This window comes from Haplochromis burtoni, unplaced genomic scaffold (assembly GCF_018398535.1).
Source record: "Haplochromis burtoni strain Fernald_Lab_line unplaced genomic scaffold, NCSU_Asbu1 Contig_6, whole genome shotgun sequence".
In the NCBI taxonomy this organism is placed as follows: domain Eukaryota; kingdom Metazoa; phylum Chordata; class Actinopteri; order Cichliformes; family Cichlidae; genus Haplochromis; species Haplochromis burtoni.
The window spans coordinates 1,236,199-1,257,689 of record NW_024582367.1 but is presented as its reverse complement, the minus strand read 5'-3'; the positions used below and the strand labels follow the sequence as shown (position 1 = coordinate 1,257,689).

Genomic DNA, 21,491 nt, shown 5'->3' with positions numbered 1-21,491 from the left:
GGGCTGTAAAAGTGACTGAGAAAAGCGGACCTTCGATTTGGCCTCGGCTCAGTAACTCACTTTGGATTATACTCAGGGAAAAAAGTCCATTTGGAAATTTGGGTAAGAATTCAGTGATTCAGTCAGAAATGGGAATTACACGGTGCATGTGTGTGTTTCACACTCAGCTCGAGGCTTCATAATGAGACTGCATAAACCAGCTGCTGACATCTGTCTGCGGTTTGTACCTGTTTATGAAGCTCTCAGGCTACATGAAAGAGGACATGCATATTACACAAACACAATTTTTCAAAACACCAATCTCACATCTGTTGTTTTGTGTGCACATTAATGCCACATTTTAGTGTAGTACAAGTAGAAAATGTTATTAGGTAAGCTGTTATATTGAAGTGTAGTCCTGGTTTTAGTTATAATAATCTTGGTTGGAGCGGTTATAAGCTCCAATAACACGTATCTGCATTTGAACATGCAGCATCTGTAGAAATAGACAAGAGTTTTCTGGTTTTAATTCGTAGCTCGTGGGTTATTGCACAGTGATGTTTAAGCAGGAATTTGTTGCATGCAGGTAAACAATTGGGGTTGAAGGCAAAAGAAGGATTGGATTTACTGAAGTTCGTTTCTAAAACCCAGAGTTATCATTTCCAACGCGTAACATACTGACGATTTGTCACATAGTGTCGATATGTTAGGTGTTGGGATGACGATGTGTTGTAAAACCATAGACTGTATTAATCTGCAGTTCCTTTAATGGCCACTTGAGGCTGTCTCCAAAATTGAGTCACACCTACAGGCTCTCATGTTAAAAGTTCAGTTTTACAGCAGAATCTAGCAGCTACGCTGGTATACCCGAGCCCGTCTGTGGTGTTACACTTTTGGGAAGCATTATTTAATGGATTATCTTACAAATATTATGACCTGCATTGTGCTTGTGCTATACACCCATTCTCTGACAGTTTCCAGTTCATTGCAGGCTTGAGCCTTGGTGGTTCTTGGGTTATTCCCACAAATCCTAAACAGCTGAAGGTGACCGTTTACAGTTATTTGATCTGATGATCTTGGAATCCAAGGTTGCCAAGAAATGGCTCAGAGAGACCTTCGTAACTTTTACAAATCTATTCCCCTTCTTAGATCTTCACTAAGTTCCTGACTAAGTTGGTCAGAGGAGTGTGCTCTGTCAAACAAATCCTTTTTATCTTATAAAGAGAACTACTAGCTGTAGCCAATCATCATGACTAACGAAAGGTTAAAAGGCCTTGGCCTCATCAAGTTAAAACACATTGTAGAACTTTTCAGCTCTCATTAAAAGGTTTAAGTGAGTATATGCATATATTTTGGCTTCTGTGGATGAGAGAAAGTGTTAAATAAATTCCGACCTGTGCAATTCTATTTTGTTAAAGTCACTAAAGATGCCATTTATTATTTATTTATTTATACAGCACATTTAATTACAACAGCAACGTTGACCAAAGTGCTGTACAGAAATACAAAATAACTAGTACCATATAACTTATAATATTAGTACCAAACACCGAATAACTCTCATACTGTATTAAAAGCCAGTAAATACAAATGTGTTTTAAGATGAGATTTAAAACGATCGACAGTAGGACCCTGTCTGATGTGTAGGGGTAGATTATTATACAGTTTAGGCGTTACGACCCCAAACGCTCGCCTCTGTGAACCAGCCTAGGCCCTGGTTTGGCTAAAGGCAAAAGATCATTTGATCTAAGAGATCTAGAGGGCGCATAAGGCTGCAAGAGGTTAGACAAATAACCAGGAGCGTGTCTATTCAGGGCATTGAAAGTCATAAATACATTTTTAAAATCAACTCTGAAGTGAACAGGGAGCCAGTGAAGACAGGCAAGCATGCATGCATCATGTTCACGTCTTTTAGTTTGTGTCAGAAGACGAGCTGCAGCTTATGGATCAACTGCAGTCTTGCAACGCAGGTCCGACTAACTCCAACATATAAGGAGTTACAATAGTCCGGCTGATATGTAATAAAAGCATGGATCGCCCGTTCACAGTTTTTAAAAGATAAAAATGATTTCACCTTAGATAAAAGCCTCAGTTTGTAATTGCTGTTAAATATAACCCCCAAATCTTTGGTGTGCGACTTAATAAAAGGCTCAAGACTTTTAAAATGGGAAGGTTAAAAGGTAAAAGGTAAGGTTCAAATGAGAAGTGCTGGAATTGCCATTTGGTCCAAAAATTATCACTTCAGTTTTGTTCTCATTAAAATTAAGGACGTTAGAGGCCATGAAGGCTTTAACTTCACCGAGACACTGAAGTAAGGGAGCACAACAGTGTCTCTTCAGTTGAAGAGAGATCTGAGTGTCATCGGTGTATAGATGGATAGAAATGTTATATTTTCTATCAGCATATAAATAGAAAATCAAATTGGTCCCAGTATAGATCCCTGGGGAACACCACAAGTAAGGGGAGCTAAAGAAGAGATAAAATCTCCAAAGCTCACAGAGAAAGTCCTGTCAGACAGGACCTGAACCACTCTAATGGCCTTGATGCGCCAATGCTCAAGTCGCGAGATCAAGATGTTGTGGTCAGCAGTATCAAAGGCAGCTGTCAGATCCAAATGCAAAAGCACAGCCGAGTCTCCTGAGTCAGTGACTAATAAAAGATTGTTAAAAACCTTTATCTGCGGTACAGTCATTACTGCAGACACAGTCAAAAACAACAGCTCAAAGAGCATGACGTTCACGCCCAAAGTGAGCATACGTAAACTTCTGACCTCAACTGTATATGATGGAGGCAATGTCAAGCATCAGATTTCAAAACATGATAAAAACTCGTCATGTTTGGAGCATTGCTCCACTTTTCACAATCTCACAGGCTTGAATTAATTTTGTGTCTGACAAAGATGGAGACCAAGATTTTATTAGAGCCATCTTGAACAGCGTGACGTGTAATAAAGTGACACGAGCGCCTTAAGGCAAACGGGTCTCGATATGGTGCAGATGCAGGGCATCAGTCACCTCTGCACTCAGGCCAAACACGTCAACCTGGGACAGAACATAACATGTATATGATTTACAGGTTACGCGACATCATCTGGATGTAGCTCAAATGTCATGTAGGCTGTAGGAAATGGACCATGATGCCATCTGATCAGCAGCACATGGTAAATACAGTCAGAGGAAAAAGGGTGAAAAAAAAGAGTTTTATATAAGATGGACCTATAAAAATCTTTCCTGGTCACAGTGCGACCTGCACAAAGATGATGAGAAAAAAACCTGTTACAAAACAGCCGCTGTTCTCATTATTTCAGTATTCATCCAAAACAGTTGGCTGTGGTAGATTTCTAAATATCCAGCCATGCCCCAGATGACAAATACATCACCAGCCACTGCTTCAGGTACAAGCACACTAGTAACTGAACCACCTCGGTTCTTTGTGGCACACGCGTTGGAAATATTCTTCAGAGATTTCGGTCCATATTGACATGACAGCATCACACAGTTGCTGCGGATTTGTTGGCTGCACATCCGTCAGGCAAAGCTCCGTTCCACCACATCCCAAAGGCGCTCTGCTGGATTGAGATCTGAGACTGCGGAGCCCATTTCAGTACAACGAACTCGCTTTGAGAATATCTCTGCTTTGTGACATCCTGCTGGAAGCAGCCATCATTAGATGGGTATACTGTGGTCATAAAGGGCATGGACATGGTCAACAACAATACTCAGGTAGGCTGCGGCGTTTAAATGATGCTCAGAGACTTGTCCCCACACATCATTACACCAGCCAGCAGCCTGAATCATTAAGGATCTGTGCTTTGATGTTGTTTATGATGCCAGCCTACATTTTCCAGTCATCTCTTATCTATTTTTTTTGTTAGCCTGTGTGAAATGTACCCTCAGTTCCCTGTTTTTAGCTGACATAAGTGGTAACCGGTGTGGTCTTCTGCTGCTGTAGGGTTTAACATGATGCTCTTCTGCATACCGTGGCTGTAACAAGTGGGTATGTGACTTACTCTTGCCTTCCTATCAGCTCGAAGCCGACTGGCCATTCTTCTCTGACCTCTGACATTTTCACCCAGAGAACTGCTGCTCAGTGGATGTTTTCTCTGTAAACCCTGCTTTGTGCTGCAGATCAGCACTTTCTGAAACATTCAAACCCACAGCCACATCAAGTTACTTAAATCTCCTTTCTTCCTCATTCTGATGCTGGGTTTAAACTTTAGCAGGTCACTTTTATACAACTCAAATTTGTATAAAAATTTAGATTTAGTCTTTTTAAGCTACTGACAAAAACAAACACAAATATCTATATATATTGATTAATTAAGTGATAAATTAACAAAGGCTGTGTCTGTGGGCTATGCTGAATCTCGTGTATCCAGTCTTGGTCTCACGTTTACAGTTAAAATGTTCGTTCCTTTAAAAGCCAACAGGAACTCATCACAATAATTTCTGTTTTGTTGTGTGTCTGCACACAAGGTGGTACAACTCCTTTGGTACGATTTTTGGCTGAATTCCCTTTATTTTGTTAATTGTGGCTCCATGGATGACTGCAACCGAGCGTTTGCATTGTAGGGACTCAGAAAAATGACCAGCTGGACAAAAAAGCATACACCATGACTGCTGGCATGAGCTCTTGCAGCCTTTCTTTGTGTGCGTGTGTGCGAAAAAAATCTAAAATTAGTATTTAAAGTGCACACATTATGCTAATTCCTAGCTGCATGTTTTCTGTTCTCTGACAGAGTAGCTTTGCATGATCTACCCACTCTCACTGACATCACACAGAGCCACGAGCAGAAAAGCAGTTTGAAACCTGAATGTTTGGCTCACTATTTTTACATACTCTGACATTATTTCTGTTTAATACAAACTTCCACAATTATAACAGTATATAAGAGAATAGGTACTCTCTACAGTGGCCACTGAGAATGAAAGGGTTAAGACTTCTGCCAGCGATTTATTCATCTGGCCTAATATAATCAGTTTGATGAATAAAAATGATGCAGTGAAAGGAACCATACATATCCGCTCCTTCTGTCTGGCTCAGCAACTTAACTCTGCGATTTGTCACCATCTAATTTTGGAAAGCCAGTCAGGTACCTCAGCCCTGGATTCATAGAAGTGCTGCTATTCAGAGCAGGGACATGTTCAACCCTGCGTCACAATACATGTCACATTTACTTCTGCGTAGTGTTTTTGTCGCCGTTGATCAGCCACACACACACACACACACACACACACACACACACACACACACACACACACACACACACACACACACACACACACATTCGGCTGCCTGCTCTGGGTAATCTGCTCTGAATACAGTTTTGTTCTGATCGTCTCGTTCAAATGGGTCAGGACGAGGACAAGTTTGCTGCATAGCAGCCTTAATATTGTGGTTTTTGAGTCCGGTTCATGACCCACTGTGTTATCTGTAACTGGAGCAGAGAAAAGAATCCACATCACTGCTGTAACTTCCAGTTTAAGACCCTTTTTTCTTGTCTGTAAATCTTTTCCTGGATTAGTCTCTGGCACTGGTGTTGATCTGCGGTTGAAATGTAGCCAAGATCTTTTTTTGTACCCGTAACTCAGACTAACAGGGAAGCTGACTTTTGCACTCGTGGACCTGAACTCTGGAATAATCTCCCTCTGGATCTGAGGCCAGCAGAACATCCACTCAGGCTTTTAAGTGCCCACTCAGGACTCACCGTGGCCCTCGTCCTCACCTAAAGCCACTTATTACTGCCCCAATACCACTTACTGCTCCTTCCCATGCCAAGATATACTTCACTGTGATCGCGCTCAGACCTCGTTTCTTCTTTAGGTGGTTGGAAAATATGACTTATTTTCTTACATGCTTTGAATTCTTTTTATTATTATTATTGTCATTCTTTAGAATCACACAAAGTGACACTTTGAACAAAATAAAAATAAAATAACAATCTTAGAAAAATGATCAAAAACAAAGAGTGCAAAGTGGGCTTGTGCATGATTTCAGTCACATTTTGACCAACTGGGTAGTTAATTATTTTAATTTATGTACTAAAATACCCTGTAAATTTTAACAACATCTGCCAAACATTTAAAAACATTTTTTAAAAATCTGCTGCCATCTTTTAAGTAGCATTAACCCTGATTACAGATCATCTGAAACCACAAAGCGTCAAGTTTCAGATGGTGGAAACCTTTTTAAGGTGCTTTCATACTTGGACTCTGCTAGAGCAGCTTTGCATGATTCACAGTTCAAAGTAATCCTTATTTATATCACACTGGACCATGGTGGAGCTGCCTAACTCTTCTTCAGTGTGAAATAAACTCTTTCTATCTCTAAGCAAATGTTATTCTGATTGGCTGACATGCAGGTGGGTGGGGCTTCTACGATTGCGCCTATGCGCCTGATATGATAATATTAATGATATCTGCTCTCACTGACAATATACAAAACAACGGGGTATAAAAAACTCACTGTAACTGAGCTTAAGAGTTATTTATATATCAGTAAATGTGAATTTAATAAACCACAGAGATATTACGTGTGCATAGATTGAGTTTAGGTTTGCTGCGAGTCACATGCTTAGTTTGAAAAATAAAGAAGACAGTTTGGCTCCATTCTGCTCAAACTAAGCACATTTGTACCCTTTGCTACTTTTCTTTCTTTATCCTTTTCTTTTTGTAAAGCACAGAAAACAAGACTAACAATGAAAAAACTACAAACTTGTGTCTCTTTCGCTGTAACCCAGGCAGAGCGTGGATTCAGTCTCAAGCCTGAATAAACAGCTGTACACGCTGCAGCTTAAGCAGAGGCTCCGTAGCTGCACTGGACCTTATCAACCACAGATGGTGCAAGCTGATCTTTTTAGATCTGATATCTCTTAAACTTTGTCACAGTTACAAACCCCGAGACATTTTCCTGTCAGGCATAATCCCCAGTCGTGTCCTCTGATACAACGAGAGGCTGAAGCTCGGGACAGCGTGTTAAACAGCAGCACACAGAAACAGAAGAACTGATAGAGATCGGGGTGGCAGTAAATCTAACTACGAAATCTAGTGGAACAAATTTGTAACAGGCTGTTTAGCCTGCATCTCCACATTCTTCGGATAGCCTACTATTTTGATCCACGGCCACGCCGAGTGCTCGTAAATATCAGGCAACGCTTTCCCGACGCCTCCACAAAACACCTCGTTCTCTCGGCTGTAAAAGCTCCTGTAAGAAATCCAAGTCCCATTCATAACATCTTACATGTGCTCGTGGTTAAAAGAAGGCGCTTAATTTACTCCCTGGAATGTGCTGAAATTATCATTAGACACTAAACCCGTGATATATGCATGAGCACGGGATTTGTAATTCTCCAAGGATCACTCTGGGATAATCCTGATCTCGCTTGTCTATCTTCAGCTGGAATGATTTCATGATGGCTGGAAAAAGTGAAAAGATTTGGGGCAACAGTGATCATTAAATGAGCGCTCGGCCACATCAAAACACACATCTTCCCGAAATCTACTAAGACCTCCAGGAAGATGAAGCTAACTGGTGCCATCACGGCTCAGTCAGTGTTTGCTTACAGGCAAATGAAAAGATCTGACCTTTATATCCAGGAGAGGAGCAACACTCGTGGCCAGAAACAGAGAGCATTTTATATCATGGCAAAATTCACTCCTCTCAGTAAAACGTACAGCAGCCACAACCTCCAGTCCACTCATTCATTATTTGGGACATGGATCTGGCTTGTGAATGCAAATTTCCCACCCTTACGTTTTTGTCGTTTAACACAATTTTTCACTTGTCTCGTCTCATGTGTCCTGATTCGTGTCTGTGTATGCAATTTCTATTTTCCACTTTTAAATGGTGAAAAAAAGTCCACATCTGGTTGGGGGGATGTTGGCGAGGGAGGAAATCATACAGATGTGGATTTGCATCTCACACGTAAAAGATTTTTATACTTCATTCGTATTATTTTATACATTAATAATTAAATTAATGATATTCTACTTGCCATGAAATAAATGATTTGGTTAGAGTTAGGATACATCAGGTCCATCCTGAAGATCCTTTGTGTCCAAACAAAAAGATAATTTCTTTTATTATTTCAAGTTTTGCTATGAGAGTTGGCTGTGTCTAGAAGCTGGATATCCTGACAATAGATGACAAATGATAAGTTATCCATCCATTTCAGACAGACTGTCTCACTGCCTGGACACCTATAAGGAGACTTGGGTACTTGAATGGTTGGTGAGTAGTTGTGAGAAGTTGCTTGCTGTCATTGTATTGCTGCAGTTTCCTGTGGTTTCCATGGGAGATAAAAATGCTGGCTAACTAGCCAATGTGCTCCAGTGAAATTAAAAAAAAAAATAGCAATGCAAATCAGAAATGGCTAAAGTTGATGTATAAGCTGTGCCTCGCTGCTGAAACCACTGCGTTTCAAAACGTGTGATTTTCACAGTGATTGCAAATGTTTCTGGTTTCACAGTTTCACTGCTGCTTAGTGAGAAGTCTGCAAGTGTTTGTAGACAAGTTGCAGTGTGCTAGCTGCCAGAGCACCTGCTAGGAGCCTTTCAGTGCAACCTCATATACCTCTTTGTATGTCTTGTTTTGTAGGCGAGTGGATGTAGAAGGTTGCTTCCTGTTGCTGGGTAAAATTGGTTTTCTCAGTGACAAGCGTTTATCAGGCAGTTACTGACCATTTGCTGTTCTGTGTGCTCGCCGCTTATCCAAATCACGGTAATCGTGGAGCTAGAGCCAGATGACTGTGAGAGGTGGAGTACACCCTGGACAGGTGCACGTCAAATACATAAAGAAACTATTCGGCACCTTTACACCTACAGCCAATTTAGAATCACAAACTAACCTAACATGCATATTTCTGACTGGTGGTTTCAAACCATCTTCATCTTCTCTGTAATTACAGAGATTGTTATCATATTCAAAGCAGTTCTCTTCAACAGCATGTAAATGTGTTTGTGCTTGTTAGTGACGCTGGTATTATAAATGGATTTCCACGGTTTTCACGATGAGTCCATCAAGTGCAAAAACAAAGGCTTGTCCAGTGTTCTCGTCCTGGGGCAACAGTTACTGTCCCTCTGCAGATAAGACCACTGCTAGAGAGAGTCGATGCTGTGTTTAATTTACTATTTGCTTTCGGGTACTAAAAACTACTTTTATCAGTTCAGGAAAACATTGTGTTTTGGATAATACATTGCTCCTCATAACACAACCACCTATTATGCTTTTCCTTATTTTCCATCATATTTATACTTTTACAAGACTGGATGCAGAATTAACCCTGTGAGCTGAAAGCTCGGGCTGCCCCATATGCTCAGTTTCAGCCAGTTTTTTCTACTTTTGGCTCTGTATGACATAAAACTACAGAGCACCAGGCACCTGCTGTTCAAACGCTTAAGGGTCAGCCAATCAGATTAAATCTGAGGTATTAAAAAAAGCTTATAGTAGATAAAATGAGGAGTAAAAAATAACTATTCATGCAAAGCTACTCAAGAATAAAATAAGTAACGTGTATGCTTTTTGATAACTGAGCTCCATCACATTTTAAATTTGTGTTTTCTGAATGAAGTTACAGTGAAGGAAAGTTTTTAGCCCTGGCCTCAGCGTTACAGCATCCCAGCGACCTGCCAGCGTCAGCTCAAAGTGGTGACTGTACGAGCCTGAATGAAAATTGAGAGTTAGAACGTCCTTAACTGACGCCTGACAGGAGTCTTTAAGGTCGCAGGGAGCATTTATCTCTCAAATCAACAACCCATTGTGCATAACGAAAGGACAGCAAACAGCTCGAGTATCTCTGCTGACCTCCGCTGTGAAAATCAGCAATCAATACTGATTAATAATGCATTCATGCTAAAAATACACCTCAAATTATAGCACGCCGGCTTTATCTGTCGTCTGTTCTGCTCATATCATCGCAGAGAATTTAATGAAACTTAAAATCAGCATTGTGTCATCATCCTGCATCCCGAACAGCTTTCAGCTTCATCCACGAACGCTTCCTCCACTGTTGACCTTCGCTGGCATAGTCAGCTGATGGCCGGTCTTTTTTAGGCTTTTAGGCTACACTTCAATGGAGATTATGATAATCCTGAAGGTGAAATGAACCTCGCAGTGTCAAATTACCAGCGGGCCTTGCCTGAAATGCAGCGTGGCTCTCTTGCTCTCTCAAATGGATCGTCTGGATCCTGTGGGAGGTTTAGACTTTAAATTACCAAAGAAACACACAGAAACACACAGAAACACGCAGGCTTTCATCTCATAAATTTAGCTATTTGTGTTTACTGTATGTCTCTGAAGGTCTGCATTACCTTCACAGTGCCGCAGTGTCCCGGCACACATCACAGGCTGCTGATCCACTTGAGGATAATTGCAGGGATGCCTATTGTTGCACCCAGTAAATCATAGTTAATATTTATGAGACATGCTCTTATACAGTCTTTAAGCGCAACATTAAATAAATATAGATCCGTTTAATTATAAAACTTGTTTAATTCTTTATAACTTCCCTTAAATTGTGTACTTTATTTTATCATAAAAATATAGTGCTTTTGAAGGTATAAATTTTCATTATGCTGAATTCAATTCAAACTCCATATTTTATTCATGGACTCAAGTAGCCTTGCATGAGTTACGTTTCACAAAATCTTTTTTCTTTCTTAAATGGGGCCTTGGTGCTACTCCTGTGTATGAAACAAGCTGTTCTAGCTCCACCCCCTTTAAGACAAGTTTCTTCTGATTGGCTGAAGCCCATAAACAGAACGGTTTGAACAGTAGGTGGAGCCGTATGCCTGAGATGACCATATTAGGGATATCCACTCTCTTCGATGTCATACAGAGCCGAGAGTAGAAAACACCGTCTGAAACTACGCTCACGAACTCATTACTGACCTAATGTTGTTTCACCTTTACCTGTTTTAAAACTTTATATCACTGTTTGTCCCATGAAGCACTTTGCAACTTTTCCTTTGAATGGTGCTATAAAAATGCTTATTATTGTTTGAAACTATGCTCAGGTCAATGTCACGCTCAGTTAGTACATCAGGATGAGAAATGCACTTAAGAGCTAGTGGTATATTATTTCTTGCCTTTCTTTCTCTTCTCTAGATAAAGAATGCTTTGATTCATCTTGTTTATCCAGGTTACATTCAAACTTACATCTTGGAGCTATTCAACAAAGACTAGACATCGAGAAAAGGCAGCTATTCAAGCACAGAAAAATCTGCTCTGAATTGAATCTTTCAAAAGTTAAATTCATGTTAAATTTAATAAAACTTGACACTAGTTACAGACAGAGTTCACAGTGCGATGGTGCCAGGGGACGTTGTCCGTAGACGTCTACATAACCATGTTTCGTTTTTCCAACCAGAGAAGTCGCCACCTTCTAGAACTTTTTGCATGGTCTGTACCACCCAGTGAGCCACTGTATTAGCTCCAAACAGCACTCAGACTGTGGAGAGTGCCAGTTTAATGACTTGAAGTAGTAGATGAGACCGTGCAGAGTCCGAGGTATCAGGAAACCTACCAATCAACTCTAGTATGCAGGTGGATACGTTTATAAAAAAGCAACTTTCTCAGAGTTGTTGTGAGGACCAACATAAAGATGCTTGTTTCTGCTGTAAAGTTGGACATTTTGACACGCTTACTCGCTGTTGGAGCCTTCCTCAAGTGGTCATTAATGGAACTGTGGTTCTTTTTGGCTTCATTTTTAAGCTCCAGAGGTTTCCTATTGTCTTTTACATACAGTCTGTGCCAACAGCCACACAAACAAGAACAGGAGTGGCCCGCATTACTAGCTGTTCCACATATTTTTGAGTCTGCCTCCAGGTGACATTAGATGGCTCCAGTAAGCAGACATGGATTTTTACCAATGCCCTGCCACGCCTGGTCTATAGCGCAGAAGTGTTATTGGTAGCACTGCTGTTGTTTAAGAGACCGAAGCATGAGCATTTACGTCAATTTTAGGATTTTTCACATCGCGCAGAAGCAAAATTTCCTCATTGATTCAAGAAATTGGGAAACTTCAGTGGCACCTGTGTTATTATTTGGGTGGGTATCCAACAGTGCAGGTCCTGCTGTCATACTTTGAATAGCAAAAAAAAGCACAAAAAGCACAAAGCCTCATGATTCAAACTGTAAAACCCTTCAGGATGTAAGACTAAAGGTCCTGGGCACACAACACAAGGGAACACACATGTCAAATCACTACGTGCTGCAGACTATTTTCACTGCAAAATGCTTTGCAAGCTTTCAATATGTGTGAATGCTAAAGGGTCTTTGGTCAAGCTGAAAACACTGTGACCTTGTTTGCACTAGAAATGCCTTCACTGCGGTGATAAAATATCCAATAATGTGTTAAAAACAAGTGATTATGGCTGAAGTTAGTGGCGAAAGGGTCTCTGAGAAAACAAGTCACAACTTCAAAACAAGTACAAATGCAGCACACGTACACATTTTTCTTTGTCATTTATGACAGAAAGCTGAATATACTTGTGGTCTGTGGGTTTTTGTAGCAGAAAATTAGCAATTTTAAACATGCAACATTGAGTTTTAAGAAGATAATAGCAAGTATTCTCACACTATCTGGGAAAAAAATGATCCTGCAGGGAAAATAACTAAACGGTTTCACGATCTTAGTCTCTGATTGTTGCTGAAGCCTAGCTTCACATTTTTGAGGCTTCACTGTTTAAATAAGGGCTCTGTACCCTTAAATTGCTGAAAAAAATCTTTGAAGATACATTAGGAATGCTGCGAGGGCTCCATTCCTCTGAGTGGCACGAGTTTGACTGACAGCTCCCAAAGGGCCACAACATAAACAACCTCCTAACTCATAAGTTAAGGGCAAACAGTGTTTTATCTGCACTTAGAGTTTGACCTTAGAAGAAACTTTTTTAAGGATGAGCTGAAGAATAGTTTGGCAGAAACATGAGCCACCTCTTCTATCTGATTTAGACACATAAATAAAGTCACTTCTAGGAGCCGGGCTTCGGTTTTTTTGTGGAAATATATGAAGACTAATTTTTCTCCTGTTCCTCGATGTTTCCATTGTTTGAACCCCTCCTTTTTTATTTAATCCCGCCTGTCTCTCTTGCTACTGTCAAAAAGCCTTTTAAATTATAACAATAGTTTATATGCAAATGGGCCACAAAGTAAATTGTAGTTTCATTTTTTAGCGTTTTATTAATTTTCCAAGATGAAAAAAAAAGAAACAACACAATCAATTGTCGAGAGTCCCGGAGAGTTAATAGGCTTAAGCGTCTCAGACAGCGGTGATTTATCTTTAGATTTTCTCTCTGCGTTTCTTTTTTTTGGAATCATTTGAGTCCTCATACAAAAGCATCATTTTTCACAGCGGGTGCTCGCCTCGCCTCGCCTCGTCATGTTTTGTTTTGAGCTTTGACACTTCATGGTGTGTTATCTGCACTTGTGTACACTTTTTTTTCTCTTTTCTGCGTCTTTTGCTAATTTGTATGCTCATGCTAATTTCTGTATAAACAATTACGCAAACAGGGTTTGCCCAAGGGGACGTTGAGTGTGGGGGTAGGGCGAAGCAGGGTGCAGGGATCGTATTAAATCATGTTTTGAATCAGTTGTGTCTGGGTTTGCTTTTTTCTGCAGGCAGGCGGGCAGGAGGTGACAGCTTATTGACTTACTGGTGGTGTTGTACCGGACGCCGTAAAACATCTCAGGACAGGGTCGCGCCACCAGCTGCCCCGCGCTGCTCCTGGGCCAGCAGGTGCCGATCCCATCGATGGAGGTTTCACAGTAGATTCCCGAGCCTGAAGCGCGGGGACAGAAAAGCGTCAGACACGGACGTGCACGCATTCCCGTCATGTTTCATAACCGCATATAGATGTCATGAAATCCAAATAATGCTCCAAAGATCCTGGCAACAAATATGGTATCAGAATGAGCTGTTTGTGTACACAGGATTTAATGATTACTCCTGTGCTTTGCCGAGCTGAACGTCGTCTCCTGTGGCACTACGCCACGTCTATTTCCAGCATTGTTTTCCTCTTTGATGTTAGTCCTTTATAATCTGAGTTCCGATCAAACTTGTTTTCCCCTTGCGGGGTATCTAACAACAACTCAGCTCTGCAGTAAGTGTGCGGGGAATCGGTTTCACACGCGTCTCAACTCACCGCTCCACTGGCTTGTGGCGTTACTCAGGGTTTGGTTCCAGGTGGCGGCCAGGGACTGCACTGCAACCCAGAGAGAAACAGCTTCATCAATAACCTCAATCATTGTTTGCTCAGTTTAGAAGAGGCAATGAAAATCTCATTAGATTCAGCTTAACAGCTACAAAGGGTGAGCACGAAAGGGCAACGGTAAACACAGATGACAGACCTTTCCTCCAGCAATAAGGGGACGGTAGCAGCAAATATGAATCCAGACATGCCCCGAGGGTCAGACTATTACTTCTGTAATAACTCAAGAGGAATTAGATAAGAAGGATCCGGAGATAAGGACGTTCTGCAGGGGGAAAGGTGACACTTAATTTTAATGCTTTCATTTGAGGTTTCCAAACCACTTTTCACACCCACGTGTGGCAAGAAAATGAATGAAACAAAGTAAAATATGAAAAGTGCATAAAAGCTGCCACTGGTCATTTGTTCATATGCATAAAAGGATTTTGTTTTACATTTTTAAAAGCAGGGTAGCTTTAACCGTTTAAAGGTTACAGGCTGACGTACAGTGAGGGAAATAATCTCCTGCTGATCCCCGGCTGAATGAACAAGTTCTAATTTTTTGTTAGTTTCATTTTAATGATGAGAAAAAGAGAATTGGACAAAAAGCCAGAAAAAACACACATATTATATAAAAGTTATAAATAGATTTGCATGATATGACTTGGCTAGGCCACTGTATGACTTCTTTAGCTGCCCCTTTGTTGCCTTGGTGATATTGTCTTGCTGGAAAACCCATCTTCCGACCTTTATGATTCTGGATGAGGGAAGGTTCTCATCCAGGATTTTACGGTACACGGCCCCCTCGACGTGTTGAAGTCGTTCCATACCCTTAACAGAATGACAGCCCCAAAGCATAACGTTTCCACCTCCATGCTTGACTGTGTGGATGGTGCTCTTTGGGTCATACTCTGCATTTCTCAAACACGGCGGGTGGACCAGAAAAGCTAAAACTGGATTTGGGTGTCATCTGATCACAGCTTCAAGATTTCTGTCCATTATGCCGTGGTGTAATTTCACAGATTCTTTCACAAATAAAGGCAGATGGCTTTGTTGGGGATTTTATGCACCCTTGGGACAGAAAACAAGTGAATTTAAAGGTTCAGAAATATGTCCCAGTACTTTTGTTTCGATCAGGGATGTCAAACGCAGGGCCCAGAGGGTCGAGTGGGACTTTGGAAGACTTTGGAAGGTGAAGTTTAAAAACAAAATGTACCAGTTTTCCAGATGTGGAGCTGTGATGTAAGTATTATTAGAGTGTAATAGAGTGTAGCTGCTTAGTAGTTGAGTGTATTCTTGCTTACTTACATAAAATCACACATTAACCTCTCAGGCTGGTGTCAGAATTTACTTCTCTTTCTTTGCATATGGAAAATAGGAAATTTGAACAGGTTAACATATGATTTACTGCTTGGGCCCATTTGATTTCACCTGTGTCTGTCACCCGTGAACTGAAAATTAGATAATCAACAGGCAAAACTCCTGTTTCTGCAACCAAAGATTCGATGCTTGCAATTAAAAAAAGATTTGCATGAACGTAATTATCATATCCAAACTCAATTTTATTGCATTTAACTAAATATAAATGCGACATGTGACATATGGATGTGACGCAAGTTTTGCATGCCACTGAGTTGAATCTCGAGGCCTGGGACTAAAAATGTAACACATGTCTCCATTGGCCAAGATTGGAGCGACAGCTTGCCAAAATCCATAGTTCATAAATAGCAGAAGCATAAGACAGAAAATAACTGTGTAGTCATGTTATGTTAACACATTTTTTTAAACAAACAAAAAAACACTGTTTCTACAGGGAACAGAGTCGACTTAATGAGAAATTCTTTTCATTACTATTTCTGTTTCTGTGGTTTGCCCCCATTAAAAAAACCCATATAATTCCAGTTAAGAATGCGATCTTTTATTGGTTTAATAATTTTATAGCTTAATAAACTGGATATTTTGGGGTTTTGGACTGTTGACATCAGATAATGAGTCATGAACATTTTTATTTAAATAACGTCTTAACAGATTTACCAAAACAAATAAAGATAATTAAAAATAATAATTTAATTTCCTCTGCAGATAATTTTTGATGAATTATGAAGCGAATGAAATCGGTTCAGCTGAGCAGGGTGACTGCATGATAACAGAGCGTTATCATTACTCTGTTAAGAGCTACCTGGAATGATTTTATGACTGTATCCTGGGGCAAATAACAAGAACATCATTCCTGTGCATTTGTGCGTGCTTGTGTGACTCCTCTGGATGTGCTGCAGAGGTCTGCGAGGAAACGGAATAGTAGGAAAATAACGGTTTTCTAATATCCACAAGGGGGGAAGTTGTGACTGAGGATGAGGGTTTGACATTTAGTGGTTATGGCCATGAAATGGAAAAGACTGAAAATCAATTCAGTCTCAAGTGTACTAACAGTGGGGCAGCTAGAACAAACTGGCTGGACAGTACTGGGAAATGAGCGCCTTTTAAAAGCTTGTAACAGCTGCTGTAGCCGTGCTGCTGTAATAAAAATCCAGCTGATGTTTGTCCAGAACTTACACGAGACGTTCCCCGACAGCATGAGCAGAGCTTCACATGTCAGATCTGCTAACGAGGCTGATGGCAGGAGGCTCATGATGACACACACCTGCAAACAGAGGAAAGTCACAGAGGTCAATCAAATATGTCCTACTCTTTCAGTCTGACACGCACACATTAAACATACAACTTTATTCGTGATTGAGAAGATTTTATTGGGCATGCTTTGGCGAATTGTGATGTAACTTGGAAGACATGGCATGACCGCCTTGCCTCTGATAGCCTTCGGAGTGACTGCTATGTTAAGAACCTTCCATAAAAATTCAAAGGATGCAACACTTAGACGGTGGGCTTTGACTCAATGCCCTCTCCACTCCCAGCATCAACAACGAGCAGCACGAGCTAACGGCGTCTTACCTCATCTGACAAACATCAACATCACAACACATCTGGCAATCCTGTTCTGCCACATCCAAGTCGACTTTGTTACCATTAAGGCCACATAATACTCTGTAATATCAGCTGGTGTAGTACTTTTTTATAAAGACGGGTGTGGATGTGGAGATCGGGCCCAAGTGAAACAGATTTCGTAGTTTCATGATATGAAGCTCTGCACCTTCCCACAAACTCAGGTCCGGAGGTCTGCCTCCCTGAGAAAGTGTAGACTAGCCTAGCTTTACTAGCTTGCAACAGGAGTGAGAAGTTCTAAACCCAATTTTAAGTTTAAAATGTGATTTAAGATTTTAACCACCTCTGTCGAGCCAAGCCGTTAGCCATCCTTTTCCCGATGTAGGCAGAAACATACTGCTGGTTGCTACCCCAACCAATCACAGCAGATGGCCCTTCCCACTGTCGCCAAAGGTCTTGCTCATAGGCGGTCATATGATTGTTGGGTTTTTCTCTGTATGTATTATTGTAGGGTCGACCTTGAGGCGACTGTTGCTGTGATTTGACACTGTGTAAATAAAACTGAATTCAATTAAATTACTGGTAAAAAGTTTGGACCAACTATGAACCTGGACTGAAGTAAGACACAAATAGAGTCACTGTAAAGCAAATCCAAGAGAGCAGCATAATCAGTGAAAACATCCACACAAAGTTCACTCCGTGTACAAAGACTATTTTTATCAGTCCTCCAATGACAGCAAGACACTGTGAGTATGAGCTTTTGATATATTTGTTTTTGGGGTTTCTTACTCATCCTAGATTTTCTTTTCTGATAAAAAAAAAGATGACTTTAACATTTCTCATGATCAAGTTTTCCGTTGCTTTAAAGTCTTGGGAGGACGTCAAGCAGGCGGCCAAGTAACAACAAACGGTCAGCCAACAATGATTCAGTGTTTAAAGGCTGGCTGGAACCACATAGTTCACATAAGAAATGTGGAAATATATTTCCCACACTTCCACTGTCTTTTTGGTCCAACAAAACAAAACAAAAGCGAAAACGTATATTTGTGTCCTTTTCCTCAGCAGGTAGCTGCGTGCTAATGTCAGTGAAAGGACAGCCTTTACGTCACAGAAGCACTCGCATCACTCTGAAAGCTTTTGTGGATGAAAAGTAAAACGACATTGCAGTGAAATGCAAATTGTGCCTGGGTGATAATAAGTGTCTGTCAGCTGCAAAGAGCTCTTCTTCACATCTGATCAAGGACAGACACTCAGCACAGCAGCTCCAGTGCTGAGGAGGAGGATGCAAAGAATGAAAGACCCGCGGTACCAGCATCCGGCTAGCTTCACTCCAAGGAAATTAATAAGCTTGCTGCTGGTTATATAGTGGAGATGCTACCAATATGAACTCGATATGCAGCAAGGTGATGTCAGTTCGGTCAGGATAACCAAAGTATGCAAACTTTTGTGCCAAAGTTCAACAAAAGCACAAAAAAGTTGCCGTTCTCAGCAGGTGATTCTGTAATATGAAGTATTACTAACAGTTAAAAGAAGTAATCTTGACAGAGCTGGGAAAAAGTTTTTACCTCAAATTTTAAATTTTAGACTAAATGCAAATGCAGTTTTAACATAACGAGTCTGTTTTAAAGGGAAAGAAGCTACACAAACAGAGCTGGTCCAGTGTAAAGGGAAAAAAAGATAATTCTTGATTCGTCGCTCACTGTATGATTAACTGCATTTTTTTTTTTTGGAGGTTGAGTTTAATTTCACGAGCCACACACAGGCCTGATTACTGCCAGACCTGTTGAATCAAGAAACCACTTAAACAGAAGCTGCCCGACTAAAGTGCGGCACATCATACGATGATCTAAAGAAACAGCTGAGAAACAACATCACTGATATCTGTCAGTCCGTAAAGGGTTGCAAAGCCATTTCTAAGGTACTCCAGTGAACCACAGTGAGAGCCCTCACACAGTTTTAGGAAAATACTCTGTGGACTGACGAGACAAAAGCTGAACTTTCAATCCTGTTGCATTGGCGTAAAACTAACAAGAAGATCATACCAACGGTCAAACATGGTGGTGGAAGTGTGATGGCCTGGAGCTGTTTGCTGCTTCAGGACTTCGATATGTAACAGAACAGTAATCCACTCTTTGAGCACTCTGAATGACTCGAAATAGTGAAGTAGCCTGGTCAAAAGTCTTAAAAATCAGATCAAGATGCTCTGGTATGGCTCATGCTGGAAAACCCTCCAATGTGGCTTAATTAAAAGAATTCTCCAAAGAAGAGGGAGCCAAAATTCCTCCACAGTGCTGTGAAAGTCTCGTTGCCAGTTATCGCACATGCTTGATTGGAGTTCTTGCCAAAACTGAGACGAGCAGTTATTGTGTTTAGGAAGCAGCTGTTCTTTCACACAGGTGTGGAAGGTTTGTATTAAATTGGGTTATTTGTGTCTAATATTAAGATTTGTGTGATGATTTGAAATATATAAGGTGACAAATATGCAACAATCTAAGAAATCAGGAAGGAGAAAAACACTTTTTTACAGGATTGTATGTAACAAGTTCCTTAAGACTTGTCATTAGATCCAATCAGAAAAAACAACTGGACTTTAGGGATCAAACATGCTTGTGTATCATTAGCTCGTGTGAGTTCACCCTAAACGTGGGATCCTTTATGAACATTTTATTGTGTCTTACAACTGCCTGAACACAAGAGCCAGAAGCCTGGAGGAAAGCAGCTGTATTTGATGCATTAGGAATGAGAGCAGGTGGTCTTTTTAAAACAAAATCACATCAGTGTGGAAGACCTTTATGGTATTTGTGTATTGTTTTAAAAATCAGTAACTGCCTTCTGTCCCTCGAGTGGATGATGCATAAATTAACAGCTGCAAATGCCCCCAAAATTTGGAGCATTTCATCATCTGCACTCACAGCCCACTAATCTTGTTTTTACTGATACGAAGAAATGACTTCTTAAAGACTTTTGATGCTAAATTTAAAGTCTTTCTGTTACTGGATCGCACTACTATCAGCCTTTTTTCAGCTATGCAGGAGGTGAAAACACTGAATAATGCAGATTTTTCTTTAAAACTACAGACTCTGCGTCTCAAGAGACGACAGTTGATAACAGCATTAGATAACATCTGCTCTATTCCGGGATGGAGAACAGGAGAACCTGTATTTATGGCTTTGTTAAATGCCAGCACAGTGGAATTCAGTGGTTGGATTAATATTTCATCCAAACACAACTGAAATCCCTTCGTCCTGGACCAGTGACTCGACTGGAAAGCATCCAAATAATGAAGGCTGGCGACACAACAAGAAAAAAAATAGTTCTGCACCAGTGACATCTAACAGCTGATTCACTGCTGAATTCACAGCATCTGTCAGCATCCTTCTACACGCGGCGGAAGAGACACAAACTGTAAAATATCATTAGTTTTGATTTTGTTCAGCCTCTCAGAGTGACCCCAAACTCTGTTACATCTCCGCCCAGCTGTCCTTGAGCATACAGGCTGATCCCTGCGGATCCAAGAGGGTGGCTACAATTACCTGCGAAGCCAATGCTTCATTTCCTCCGTAAATAAAACATCCCCATTAATAATACAGCACCTGAAACGTTAAACATTTCACCCGTCTTCAGAGAGAAAAATGGAGGAAAGGGTGCTTTAAATTCATCAAAAATCCTGACTTTTTTTCCTGTATCAAAAGCACATTCATACCTGCTGGTCACAGCAGCGTCAAGCATTCACACTGTATGAAGTCACATCATATAAAATGCTAGAGCGGCCCAGATTTCACGGAAGGTTTTTCTGGGTCGCTTGCTGCGTCTGTTTCACGCTCAGTGAGTCCTGGGCAGGTATCAGGGCGCAGAGACCGACCATCCACCTCCTTCCATTTAATTACAAACTGACACACGATGTAAACAGCAGGATTTTTTCAAATCAAAATGAAAGAAATACTGAGAGTTTTAACTTTGTTTTCTGTAACATCACAGTTTCATGATTAATTTCTTTAACTGGAGAAGAAATTCTAATGACTCGCTAGAAATACAGGGCAGCAAAAAGTCATCTTTTGCTATGAATGCATATGAACCGCTTTAGCTTCTGTTAATTTCTCTAGAAAATTATATTTGGTCTTGAAAGAGTTTAGAAACACTCTTAAGTGGCCTTTACCGTACGCACTCACCTGTGTATAAATGTCACACTGCTTCTGGCCCACACATCGTATGTCATGTGTGCATGTTTTCCACGTTTTATGTGTGATTTAACGGCGTCAAATCGTTGAGGTTCATGTAAAGGACAGGCTTGGGTCATTAGTCCCAAACACCTGGTGTGAAATGTTCATCCAAAGTTCAGGGAAAGGACGCAGGTTCAGGATGAAGGAATGAGTATCCCAAACAAAAAAA

At 40.7% G+C, this 21,491-nt stretch overlaps 1 protein-coding gene across 2 annotated transcripts in view; it reads right to left on the bottom strand.

Annotated features, from left to right (window-relative positions):
• Window positions 1-21,491, bottom strand: part of LOC102308014 (corticotropin-releasing factor receptor 1) — a 95,879-nt gene that overhangs the window by 69,345 nt on the left and 5,043 nt on the right. Inside the window, exons 2-4 of one of the 2 annotated variants that reach the window (XM_005913776.3) lie at window positions 16,716-16,803; window positions 14,118-14,177; window positions 13,629-13,754 (exon numbers count right to left, since the gene is read on the bottom strand). In XM_005913776.3, the coding sequence (XP_005913838.1) occupies window positions 13,629-13,754; window positions 14,118-14,177; window positions 16,716-16,803 (274 nt within the window). Of the gene's footprint in view, window positions 1-13,628; window positions 13,755-14,117; window positions 14,178-14,322; window positions 16,804-21,491 lie in introns of both variants that reach the window. The other variant, XM_042223251.1, reaches the window with a different exon arrangement.